At 39.1% G+C, this 12,985-nt stretch overlaps 1 protein-coding gene across 1 annotated transcript in view; it reads right to left on the reverse strand.

Moving 5' to 3' along the window:
- Positions 1 to 12,985, reverse strand: part of DOCK2 (dedicator of cytokinesis 2) — a 293,899-nt gene that overhangs the window by 34,967 nt on the left and 245,947 nt on the right. The window contains exons 36-41 of the mRNA XM_087709665.1: positions 12,677 to 12,717; positions 11,067 to 11,157; positions 5,661 to 5,780; positions 3,694 to 3,783; positions 1,458 to 1,562; positions 384 to 525 (exon numbers count right to left, since the gene is read on the reverse strand). Coding sequence (XP_087565791.1) covers positions 384 to 525; positions 1,458 to 1,562; positions 3,694 to 3,783; positions 5,661 to 5,780; positions 11,067 to 11,157; positions 12,677 to 12,717 — 589 coding nt within the window. The remainder of the gene's footprint in view (positions 1 to 383; positions 526 to 1,457; positions 1,563 to 3,693; positions 3,784 to 5,660; positions 5,781 to 11,066; positions 11,158 to 12,676; positions 12,718 to 12,985) is intronic.

Genomic DNA, 12,985 nt, shown 5'->3' on the forward strand with positions numbered 1-12,985 from the left:
GGGGCTCAATTGTGGTCAAAAGTCGGGGGGCTACCTATATCACTATAAAAAGCAAGAATGCTAATATAGCCTTTTTACTGGTATGTTCCAGAGTAAAACACATTTAGAAGGTCTTATAAACAAAGTAGAAGGTTCTATATTTCATAGAGGTTAATTTCTGATTACTGAGCGTGTAACAAAGCCGTGTTTCTTGACACACTTGTGAAATAGAATTATGTGTTTGTTCCCATTCATTTTGCAAAACAGTTTACACATTTAAAAGGGAAACAAGTGAAATGGGTTAAATCACAGGGATTTCCCATATTTACATAAACTTTGAATAATGACTTTTGACTTCAAATTGCTTTTGCTTATTTAATAAAACCCGTTACTTCTAAGGATACGTTGAACAGCAGCATTCCTCAGTTTCTCATCAGGGGGTGCAGTAGTATTCATTTTTTCAGCATTTGGAAAATGGCTCATCAGTTGTGCTTGAAAGTCTTCTCTCCGTTCATATTCCTTGCCTCGATAAATGAACATTTTATTCTGTTTTTAAAAAAAGGATAAATACTGGTTGTGAACTTGCTATGGAAAATAAATCATTGTTAAACATCGCAACATTTTTTATCCTATTCTTCTTAAAAGCTGGAAAAGTGGACTAACTATGAAATTCCATACATCAAGACCATAATAACCTACTAAATTGTCTGTTAGGTCCCTCCCTGAGGAGAAAAAGAGTGGAAGATGTTTTATAAAATAACAACAAAACCAAAATGTGCTAAAATTGCCATTAGTCCCTCTATACATTTTCTTGACTCTGGTTGATTGCTAGAAGGCATCTCTATAGGGAAATTGATTCTAGAATTCTTTGCTTCTTATTGTGCCTTCAAACGTATATTGGAGATAAAGAAAGGAAAATCACAGTATTAAGATTATTTGTACCAGATTGTAAAATTACCTACAATAAGAATACTTCCGAGAATTGTCAAGGTATAAATGTGAGAGCCTTTCATATGGAATTTCACCTGTGAGCTGCCAATTAGAATGAATATACATCAGATATAAAATTCATTAGATTTCCTGCTTCATTGTCTTGGCTATTCGTATTGTTGGTTTTATTGTTCATTAAATTCTCTTCAACTATAAACCATCCTTTAATTATGACTGTCTTGTAAGAATCCTAAACGCTCCTTCATCACTCCATTACCCTCACTATAAACCTTCTTCTAACCTTGAAAGCAACAGGGGAAAAAATCCACAATAAATAAAATTCCTTTCTGAAAATGTGACACTCAATATTGTTACGAATGGCATTTTAGGTAACTGCAAGACAGAAACTCTTTCTGGCAGAACCTCATGAAGAAAAATGCCCCCATTTGTGAATAACTCTATTTCCACAAATAGAATATTGGTATTCTATAAGGGTGCTAAAATTTGAAATTTGCTAAAGACAAAAGTACACAGAGTATGTAATTTACCCTTAGGAATGTGGGGAACCCTTGGCCATAATATCCAACAGCAAAATAATCTGGTTTAGGCCTCAGAATTTTCATGATGTTTTCATAAAATTTGGCTTGCTGAATCTGAAAGGAAAAAGAGATATGATAGGTCTTCCTGGGATCATATTACAACCAATTCCTCAGACACTAGGGTTATTTTTCCATGGGATCCAATATGGGTCAGGAACTGAGACCAGAGGTTTAATTTTCCAAGATGTATGACTCATGCTGGAACCCATCCACAGGAAATTTCTCTCTCTCCAAAATGTATGTGAGAGAGAAATTCCTTGAGGATGGACTCCAGCATGAGTCCGAAAGCTTGGAAGATTGAATCTCTGGTCCCACTGACCCTCCCAGATTGGATCCTGGAAGATTATCCTTGGACATGTTTGCTTTCATTCATTACCTTCCCATAATTAAAACGTGCAATTCTGATTTTTCCCATTTTCATAAGCATTTGTAAATTAATTACTGCAGCAACATTTCAGTTTAACAGATAATTGTGAGTCATCTCAAATATCAATTAAATCTTAAATTATATCATTTGCAATGATGTAGTGTCATTGGACTAGAGCTACAAATGAGATGATAAGGTACTACAGTCAGGTTAAAATAACTAAAGTGGAAAGTACATTTATTGTGTAGACAATTCAAGACCTACTCGGCAGAGTTTATGGTTTGAATTTTATACGAAGTGATGATGCTTTAGCCAATTTTAAATTGCAATATTAAATTCTATAGCTTGATGTAAAGCTAAACATAGGAAATGATTGTTTAAACTGCCCATCTAGGACATAGAGGCAATGTTGTATTTTGTAAACAGCAATGAATTTAAAACCCAGTATAATGTGCAAAGTCTAAAGTCTACTTTATGTCTACAAAACGAATAGCAACTTTAATTTAAAATGAAATGCATTGATTTTTATTTCATGAGATGAAATCATTTTTATTTACATTTATGTTTCAGAACGATAAAGGAGTTTATAGAATTAACATTCCTTGTTCTTCTGAAAAGCATAGCACTAAGTTCAACTCATTATGAAACAATTCCCAATTCAATTCAATGGTGCTAGTTTTGGACATTTTATTGTGTTTAGAAAATCAACTCCCTTAGTAATTCCTGGCAACTTACAGAATTATGTAAAAAAAAATACAAAAACAATAATAAAATTAATCTTGGAAAATAAGTATGCTTTGAGCTTCTAACCTCCAAAGATATAATCCTATTTATGATATAAGAATATGAGATGAGAGTGGTAATGCTGTAAGTATCTTGGGCCCATGGTTTCAAAGGCTTCATACATCATTGTGAATATCTTGAATTGGGTTGGAAAGCAATTACAGCTGGGCCAGCTGCAATTTTTGGACTGTCTTCTAGGTTATTCCATGAACGATTGCAGTAATCTAGCTTTTAAATTACTCGAGCATAAGTCTCAAACAGCAAGTAGGCATGCACCTCAGTTATCAGCTGACACTGATTATAAGTGATTTCACTGATGCTATGAGGCTATCTACAATAGATGATATCCAGACTGCAAGTTTCTTCCTTAAAGAGGAGTAAACGCTCATTCCAGACTATCCTCTGACATTTGGCCCCTGGAATCAGTAAGTTTATCTTGCCTGAATGTAGTTTCAGTTTATTTCCCCTACAGTCCTTTACAGTGTGGGAAATCAGATCTTCCGGAGACATTAAGCCTGTCAACTGTATACTGAATTCTTAGCTATATCAGAGCTATAATGTACAATACCATAACTTACAGAACATGCTTCATTTTTTTTGTCAAGGCAAGGAAGGCAAATATCTATTTTATTGGTCTGGATTTGATTATCTTCAGTGTTTTAAAATTATTTATTCATTTGTCTGAAGTAAAAATAAACTGGATATATAGATATGTGCTGTGAGCCAGCATTGACTTCTCGTGATTGACTGGAACCGTCCCTGCAGTTTTCTTGGCAAAATTTCAGAAGAAATTTGCCATTTCCTCTTTCCAAAGCCTGAGAGACATGACAGACCCAAGGTGATCCAGCTGGTTTTATGTCAAAGACACTAGAATTCACAGGTTCCTGGTTTCTAGCCTTAACAAAAACTTGTTTTGATCAGACTGTATCTACTTATTAAAAAATCTAGACCTGAATTGCAGAAAGATTTGTGAAATAAATTTGAAACTAGAGACAACTGAAAATTCATAACATTTTTGTAGAATTCCATTCTTACCAAGTTTTGGCTTAGAAGTTCATAATCAAAAACTTCCATTTCATATTGTTCTGCTAGTTCTTTGCACAAGCCTATTGCTTCTTCCCACATCTGCAATGTAACAGGAAATTTAGATATATAATTGCATAGCTTTAGAGAAACTTATTGAATTTTTTATTTATCAAATTAAATGTTTGCCCATATCTCTCTTGGAGCAATCTTTATTCATTGTGTTATATGCTTTGAAATATTACATTAGAACTCCGGGAGAATAATATTTGTGTAACATCTACATTGAGTGAATACATTTAAAGCCTTGTGATTTATTTTGGCAACAATATTAGGTTCCTGAAAGAACAATTGAAAAACCCCAATTTATTTCATCCACACCTCTTTGAGGTGATATGCCCAGACAAACTTTGAGAAAAGACTACGCAAAGCATGTTGCTGAGAAGACAGCATTTCTCCTTAAAGCATGAAAACAATGGTGCTTTTTACAAGACCTGAACTTAAATTCTGTCCAGATGCTTTGCTTCTACCAGTTTGCATTGTGAAGTGCTTCTTCTGCATATTTTGCACAGCCCTACTTTGTGATATTTACACAGTTTTGCAGATGTCTACATAGTTTACAGTAGATCAACCTGTTACAGTCAATTTTAATACAAAAGAAATTTACCCACACGTCTAATATTTTATATGAATATATTGAAATATGACTGTCCCCGATACTTGCATTCTCAATACTGAATAAGGTTCAATGAATTAAGTTATCTCCTAATTTACATTATCTTTATACAGGTAGTCCTTGACCTACGACCACAATTGAGCCCAAAATTTCTGTTGCTAAGTGAGACAACTGTTAAGTGAATTTTGCCCCATTTTACAACATTTCTTGCCATATTTGTTAAACGAATCACTGCAGTTATTAAGTTAGTGACAGGGTTGTTAAGTGAATCAGGCTTCCCTATTGACTTTGCTTGTCAGAAGGTTGCAAAAGGTGATCACATGACTCTGGGACACTGCAACTGTCATAAATATGAGTCAGCTGCCAAGGATCTGAATTTTGATCCCTGACCTTAGGGATGCTGCAATAGTTTTGGTGTGACATACAGTCATAACTTACTTTTGTCAGTGCAGTTGTAACTTTTGTCACTAAATGAACTGTTGTAAATCAAGGACTACTTGTACAAGGTTGTTAATTTAAAGTCTTTTTTCAAGTTCAGCTCATCTCTGATAATCTCACAGACATATCAATGTGTTTTTTGGCAACAGAAGAAATGATTTAATATTGTTTTCTGGGGTATTTTTTTCAGTCGTCAATCTAGTTCCCAGATGTGAAATTTGCTACAGATTAACCATCCAAGTAATGAGCAGATAGAGACCTTCTATGTTCTAAATCAGTTATGATTATTTTTCTGTCATGTAATATCTGAAAAGTTTGTGCTTCTGTTCATTGTAGGCTAATCATTTAAAATATAACTTGGCTTCATGTCACAAATATATTATAAACATTCTAGAGAACAACCATTCATGAAGCCTGACCAAATCACAAGTCCTTTTGCCATGCTTCCACAATTAAATGGATATACAACAGTGGTACCAAACAGAACTGCTACTGCTAGTGCCTACTTAGGAAATATAAGTATTTTCTAAAAACAGTTATTAAATTATTTTGGTGATTTTGGTCTAATCCGAAACACTGCATGCCTTTCTTCTTACAAAATAAAATATACAAGACGAAAACACATTAAGCACATTATGCCATATCATTTCTGTATCGTATGATTCATAGCAACATTTTAATAATGTCACAGACTGCATATAATAACATTCTTCTATGCTGTAATAGAGTGAGAATCAAAACCGCTCGGCAATTTACTGAACAGACATCTCTTTCTCAATATTAGGCGTTACTGCTTTGGATGTTGAAATGAGATTATAACCCATGGCACAAAGCTACTCAGCAGAAATTGGGAAGTTAAAATTACCTTTCCTTTGTCAAAATATTCTATTATCATCTCATATAGGTGTTCTTTCAGATGACGGTGTGTTTGTGAACTTTGAAATTCTGTTTGCATGACTTGAGGAGTACAATGTTCATCAGACCACTGTGGAGGAAAAAAAAATTCATAATAAATTTGTAAGTAAGTCCTTAGGTTTTTTTTTTTAAGGTTACCAAAGATTGGTGCCATAATTGGGTACAAAATGCATGTAATACAAATCAGTGACAATATAAATATGCAAGATAGCTTTTTAAACTTTTTTCTTTCTGGCATTTATTTATCCTTAATTAGATCCAAACATAGCAATTCTATTTTTGCAGTTGTATAAACAGTTGTCTCATTAAGACTCTGCTCTTTAAATACACATACAGGCATTCATTTCTTGACCTCTCTCTCTCTCCCTCTCTCTCTCCCTCTCTCTGTCTCTCTCTCTCTCTCTCTCTCTCACACACACACACACACACACACACACACACACACACAGCATTGATATGAAGCAGCCTGATATACATTTTGTCGTATTCTTCCCAAATGCCACAAAATGTAAGAGTTGAATTTATTTGAAACACCTTGACACCTGAAATACATGGGACTAAAAGTTATATTACGGAGCATTACGGTCTTAACTGGGAGGGGCAGATATGGCGGGGACTTTAGGGCAAGCCATTACTGGGGAAGGAGGGTTCGCTATGTTACAGAGATCCCTCCTTCCGGCCCTATTAGTCCCACTCCAAGGCCAGATGGCGCGAGTAGTCAGGGCCCTGGTCTCAGGCTGCTGTTGCTAAATGCCAGGTCTGTGGTTCACAAGGCTCCCCTCATCCAGGACATAATTTTAGACGAGGGGGCAGACCTGGCATGTATTACTGAAACCTGTCTGGGCCCGGAGGGAGGAGTCCCCCTCACCAAGATGTGCCCAGAGGGTTTTCAGGTGCTTCACCAGCCGCGACCCCAGGGAAGGGGTGGAGGAGTGGCCGTGGTTATCCGAGAGTCTTTAGTTCCTCGTAGGATCCCTGCTCCGGAGCTTGTCGGGTGTGAATCCTTGCTGGTGAGGTTGGACCCTGGGGGTCAAGTGGGCTTGCTGCTAACGTACCCGCCTCCCAACAGCATTGCAGCAGCTCTCCCCTCGCTCCTCGAGTCAGTAGCCGAGCTGGCAGTTGAGTTCCCCAGGCTTATGGTGCTGGGGGATTTCAACTTGCCTTCACTCGGCGAGCACTCTGATGGGGCGCAGGAGTTCATGGCTTCTATGACAGCCATGGGCTTGACCCAAATAATTCAGGATCCGACTCACTCGGCGGGTCACACACTTGACCTCGTATTCCTCTTGGAGCAGTGGAATTGCGATCTTGGTCTGAGAGGTATTGAGATCTTGCCCCTGTCATGGTCGGACCACTGCCTACTGAGGCTTGACTTTCGGAGGCCGATCCCCCACTGTAGGGAAGAGGAACCGATTAGGTGGTTCCACCCCAGGTGCCTTATGGATCCTACGGGCTTTCAGACGGCACTTGGTGTTATACCTGATACTCTCGTCCGCAATTCCGTTGGGACGCTGGTCGCTGCTTGGAACTCGGTGGCGGCAGGGGCCCTTAACCGGTTTGCGCCTTTACGGCCGATCCGAGGCAGTGGATCCAGGACGGCTCCTTGGTTTACTGAGGAACTCCGGGAGATGAAGCACCAAAAGAGACGCCTAGAGCGCCGCTGGAGATCCAGTAAGTCCAAGTCAGACCGAGCACTATTAAAATCCTGCATCAGAGCCTACCTCCGGGCAATTCGGACGTCAAAAAGAACTCATATTGCTGCTCTGATAGCTTCCGCTGAGTCACGCCCAGCCGCCTTGTTTAGGATAACCCGTTCCCTCCTTAAAGGGAGGGATTCGGGCACTCCTTTACAAGGTAAGGCTGAGGAGTTCGTCCAATTTCTCGCGGATAAAGTGGCTCGGGTTTGGGCAAACCTGGACTCCAATTGCGCAGAGCCAGGCGAGATACCGGGGGAGGGTCTTGAGCGACATCGTTGGATAGATTTCCAGTCTCTTACTCCTGAGGAAGTGGACAAGGCCATCGGAGCAGTGAGTGCCTCCACATGTGTACTGGACCCGTGTCCCTCCTGGCTGGTCACGAACAGAAGGGAGGTGACACGGGGCTGGATCCAGGCGATAGTGACCGCGTCTCTCCGGGAAGGGTCCTTTCCCCCCCGTTAAAGGAGGCGGTGGTGAGACCCCTACTGAAAAGACTGTCCTTGGATCCAGCCGTTTTAAATAACTACCGTCCAGTCTCCAACCTCCCCTTTGTTGGGAAGGTTGTTGAGAAAGTGGTGGCCTCTCAGCTCCGGTGGTCCTTGGAAGAAGCCGATTATCTAGACGCCTTCCAATCTGGTTTCAGGCCTGGCTACAGCACGGAAACTACTTTGGTCGCACTGACCGATGATCTCTGGAGAGCCAGAGATGGGGACCAGGCCTCCGTTCTGGTGTTCCTGGACCTCTCAGCGGCCTTCGATACCATCGACCATGGTATCCTTCTGCGGAGGTTGCGAGAGGTGGGGGTGGGAGGCACCGTTTTTCGGTGGTTCTCCTCCTACCTCTCGGGCAGGTCACAGTCGGTGTTGGTTGGAGGACAGAGGTCGACCCCTAGGCCCCTTAACTATGGGGTGCCGAAGGGGTCAGTCCTGTCCCCCCTCCTGTTCAACATTTACATGAAGCCGATGGGAGAGATCATCCGACGGCATGGGATAAAATACCACCAGTATTTCGGACGATACTCAATTGTATCTGTCCGCCCCGTGCCATCTCAGTGAAGCAGTTGACGTGATGTGTCAGTGCCTGGAGGATGTGAGGGTCTGGATGGGGGTTAACAAGCTGGCTCTCAATCCTGACAAGACCGAGTGGCTTGTGTTTTTTCCTCCCACAAATTGGCAAGGTATTCCATCTCTCAGGCTGGGGGGTGAAATTATACGCCCCTCAGACAGGGTTCGCAATTTGGGAGTCCTCCTGGACCCACAGCTGATCTTAGATCACCATTTGTCGGCTGTGACCAGGGGGGCATTTGCCCAGGTTCGCCTGGTGCACCAATTGCGTCCCTACCTGAACCGGGAGGATCTTACAACAGTCACTCATGCCCTTGTGACCTCAAGACTGGACTACTGCAATGTGCTCTACATGGGGCAGCCCTTGAAGAGTGTTCGGAGACTTCAGCTGGTCCAGAATGCAGCTGTGCGAGCGATTGTGGGTGCGCCACGGTACACCCACGTCACATCTATCCTCCACGAGCTGCACTGGTTGCCTATTGGTCTCCGGATACGCTTCAAGGTGCTAGTTATTACTTATAAAGCCCTTCATGGTATTGGACCTGGGTACTTGAGAGACCACCTCCTGCCAATTACCTCCCATAGACCCATTAGATCCCACAGATTAGGCCTCCTCCGAATTCCATCTGCCGGCCAATGCCGGCTGTTGACCACCCGGAGGAGGGCCTTCTCTGTGGCTGCTCTGGCCCTTTGGAACGAGCTCCCTGTGGAGATTCGGACCCTCGCCACCCTTCAGGCCTTCCGGACAGCCGTTAAGGCCTGGCTGTCCCAGCAAGCCTGGGGTTGAGTTCCCTCCCCACTCGAATTTGCTGTGCTTGCTGTGCTTTTTTAAACTGTTGCATCACTGTCCTGTTTGTCTTACTTTCTGTATTTGTTTTTCCCCTTCCCCTGGTTTTTGTTCAGCCACCCTGAGTCCCTTCGGGGAATAGGGCGGCTTACAAATCAAATAAATACCAATACCAATACCAATATTCATTGGTGCTTTCAAAAGGTTTGGTCATCTAACAAGAGCAGTAAACAGAGCTTTCAATATGTCATAGGTGCCAAATTAGTGGTCATCCAGCTCTTTGCCTGAAGATTGTAATCTTAACCTCCATCACAGTACAGAAACTTTTGGACCTTAAATTCAAATCACACAAACTAAATTAAATTTCTAGTGGAAAAAAGTAGGACACAATTTGGAAAGGCAAACAGAAGGTGCGATAGTTGTGCTCAAAACTCAATTATGTTGGCTATCCAATTCTTACAAAGGTGTCCTGTATTTTTCCTTACTTGATGCTGTGCTCAAAAATCCATTTTCTACCACAAAGAAGACTGACTTAATGTGCAAATCTTATACACTTTCTGTTCTATAAAGGTGCCTCAATCCCACTTCCAGGTCATCACTTTACTTTTCTTGATCCACTTTGTTGCTTTATTTGCTAAGAAAAACCTCTCTGCCTTGTACTCCCAGAAAGAAGACTTTATTCCTGAGGAAAGTGCCTGCTGAGTTTAAATCCTGGCTTCTCTCCAACTTCTTTCAGCTCTGTAACTTCCCCAGAACAACATGGAATTGAAATTGAAATCCTGAGTCAAGGTCACTTGCTAATACCTAGGAACCTAAGAAGCTTTAAAATACACACGTAGAGAAAGCCAATAGAGCTGTTACAGCGTACAACAACTGATTTCCCCTTCTTTTCCTCTTAAAAGCATTAAGGCTTAAACAAATGCACCCAGTGCCAAATTTGCAGGTAAAAGTTTGGAAATGTCAGTAGCTTTATATGCACAAAAATGTGAATTTTAATTTGAAGAGTTAATGAAGCAGCAGGTTCTCAGAGGGCAGATTAAACTAAGTATTGGGGGGAAAATGAACCTGTTACTCTTTCATAAATTTGCCATAGTTTCTGAGGAAGGCTGTCTTCTTGCCTGGGAAATACTGAGTGGTACTCTACAAAACATCTCACTCAACCTCTGAAGATGCCAGAAATATCAGACGATAGAAATCTAGACCTTGGCCATTCTTCCTGAAAGCTTATCACTACTTAACCATCCCAAAGATATAAAAAAAATTATGGCCATGTAATATTTTATACACATGTGCATCAAAATTATAATTAAAATACTGACATATCTTGTTAAATTCCAACACTGGACTGGGCTCATTATCTCTGGAATTTTTCACTGATTACTTAGAAAAGACTGGTATGTGTAATCAATCACTGAAGAGTGATTGTTCCTGTTCAGTATCCAACCAATCAGCTAGGTTTGTTTTCTGATTACTCCATTGCATTTCCCTTCCCCTGCTTCTCATTTTCCTCCTCCTAAGAACACCTGAAGAATTGGATTAGGGATTCAGTGTATGTAAGCACATGTGTGGGATCTATTTGGAATACCTCCTACTTTTCTCTTTATAATAGCATAGACATTAGTTATAAAAGGGAGGTTCATTATTTGCATATAGGAGTGTAGTACAAATCTAGGTTCACCCTATTCCAATGATATATACATAACAATATAATCACTTATTATTTCCTGCAACACCATTTTGTGTAAGGACAATTTTCTCCAACTCTCGACTTTCCAATACTTGACCTCAACTGCAAATAAGCAACTTACTTTCAGAAGTGAAGCATGCAGCAGAAGGGTATATGCAGCTTCTGTGTAGTTCTCAGAATCTAAGTGAAGATCCCGAAGTTTATACAGATACCTGTTAGTAGATGCAGCAGAGAGAGGGGGGAAGGAGGGGGAGGGAGGGAGATTTAATGTCAACATTATTTTAAATTCATAAAATATGAATCTATCTCTACTACTATATTCTTCTAGAATGGTGTGAACTACTATCAACATTTAAATATGACTTCGCAATGAGGCATTTAAGTATCATTCACATGAATAGGTCTTAACGATGTTCTGCATTTGGCGATTCAGTCATTATACTTCCAATTTCTATTATTTTGAAGGTAAGTTCGAAAACTTGATTTAGCTTGATTATATCAAGCTAAAATTGTTGTCCTGCCTCATAAAAGAGGATTTACATTCTGGGGGGGTCTTCAAATCATAGCACTTTATATGATGTCTAATGAGAAAAAGAATTTTGCATATATAAAGGCTGAAGTTTTATTGTTCCCAGCTAAAAAGTAAGCTACACACACACACACGTGTGTGTGTGTCTATCACTGTCCCTATTCTGATATCTGCCCAATTAAAAGATACGATAATATGAAAATTACATGATACAATATATATTCTTTAATATACATACACATATAGTTTAAATAGTATAGTATATGTATAATGTGCATTTACATATCATTTATATACTCTAGTAAATAATGTAATACAGTATTATATATTACGTAAAAGAAAATGTGAATGTGTATGTAACTGAGACAGATGGCATACATACAAAAACATGTTTTTTAAGAGGCTAATATCTTAGAGTTTTAAAGAAAGATGAATTTAGAATACAGTTTTTATCATAAGATTTTGCATTATTTTATTATTAAAAAAGAAAGAAAATAAAAACTAAAACTATACTTCATTTGGTTCAGCAAGACATTCTGAAGATGTCTCACTCTACTATCCACCTTAACATATCTGCCTCTTCTAATGTACTTGTTCAAAAGATGTTGAATATAAATTGAAAATTGGAAAGTCAAACTTGTAATTGTTACATAAATCAAAGATGCTGATCTCAGCCTGTGATTTTATACGAATCACTTAAAGGTTTTTTGCTGCAAAAGCTTTTATCTCTCATTCCCTATCTCTATATCTGAATAGCTTTATATTGACCAGAAAAACAACTCTTGTCATAGAATCTCATTCAACTGAACAAGTTAAAAAATATAGTTTCTACAAAGAGAAATTTGATTTCTAATCTGAATCCAAAACAAAGACTACAATTGTTGCAAAATTTGTGATAGCTTGTATTCAATTCATCATAGTCAATATGCCCTTTATCTGCCAATTTTAAATTATGATCCTCCTTATTTAAATTGCATAACTTCCCCCCCCCCCAAAAAAAATTAAAGTATCTGACTACTTTGACAAAATGTGTTGAGCCTTTGTAGAGCAACAAACAATATTTCTGGGATAATAATTTGATTTGAATAACTTATATCTGGGTATTTACTATAAATCCACATATAATCCTGAAGATTATGCAAAGAAAACAACAGTGATCTTTTCAGTGACAAGTGTAATCAACAGTGCAAGTACTACTATACCTTATATACATTTCTTCACGATTAATTTCCTTGTAGAAATTCTGGGAGGAAAAATGAATAAAGTTTTATTACTCTCAAACATAATTGGGATGATTCTTTTTATAATATTATTCAAATATGCATAATTTCTTATTGAGGGAGTAATTTTGTTTTGTTTCATTTTCAGAATCTCAAAGCTTTCAATTCATGTTAACATAAATATGCATTATTTATACATGACTGGCCACTGAAACCAGTGTGGAGAGAATTCATGCTCATCAAAGTCACATGATAGAGTAGCAAATTACCTTACTTGACAGCAGTCATGAG

Source organism: Thamnophis sirtalis, unplaced genomic scaffold (genome assembly GCF_051295495.1).
Source record: "Thamnophis sirtalis isolate CommonGarterSnake01/CBP01778 unplaced genomic scaffold, rThaSir2_p1.2 scaffold_3, whole genome shotgun sequence".
Taxonomy (NCBI): Eukaryota; Metazoa; Chordata; class Lepidosauria; order Squamata; family Natricidae; genus Thamnophis; species Thamnophis sirtalis.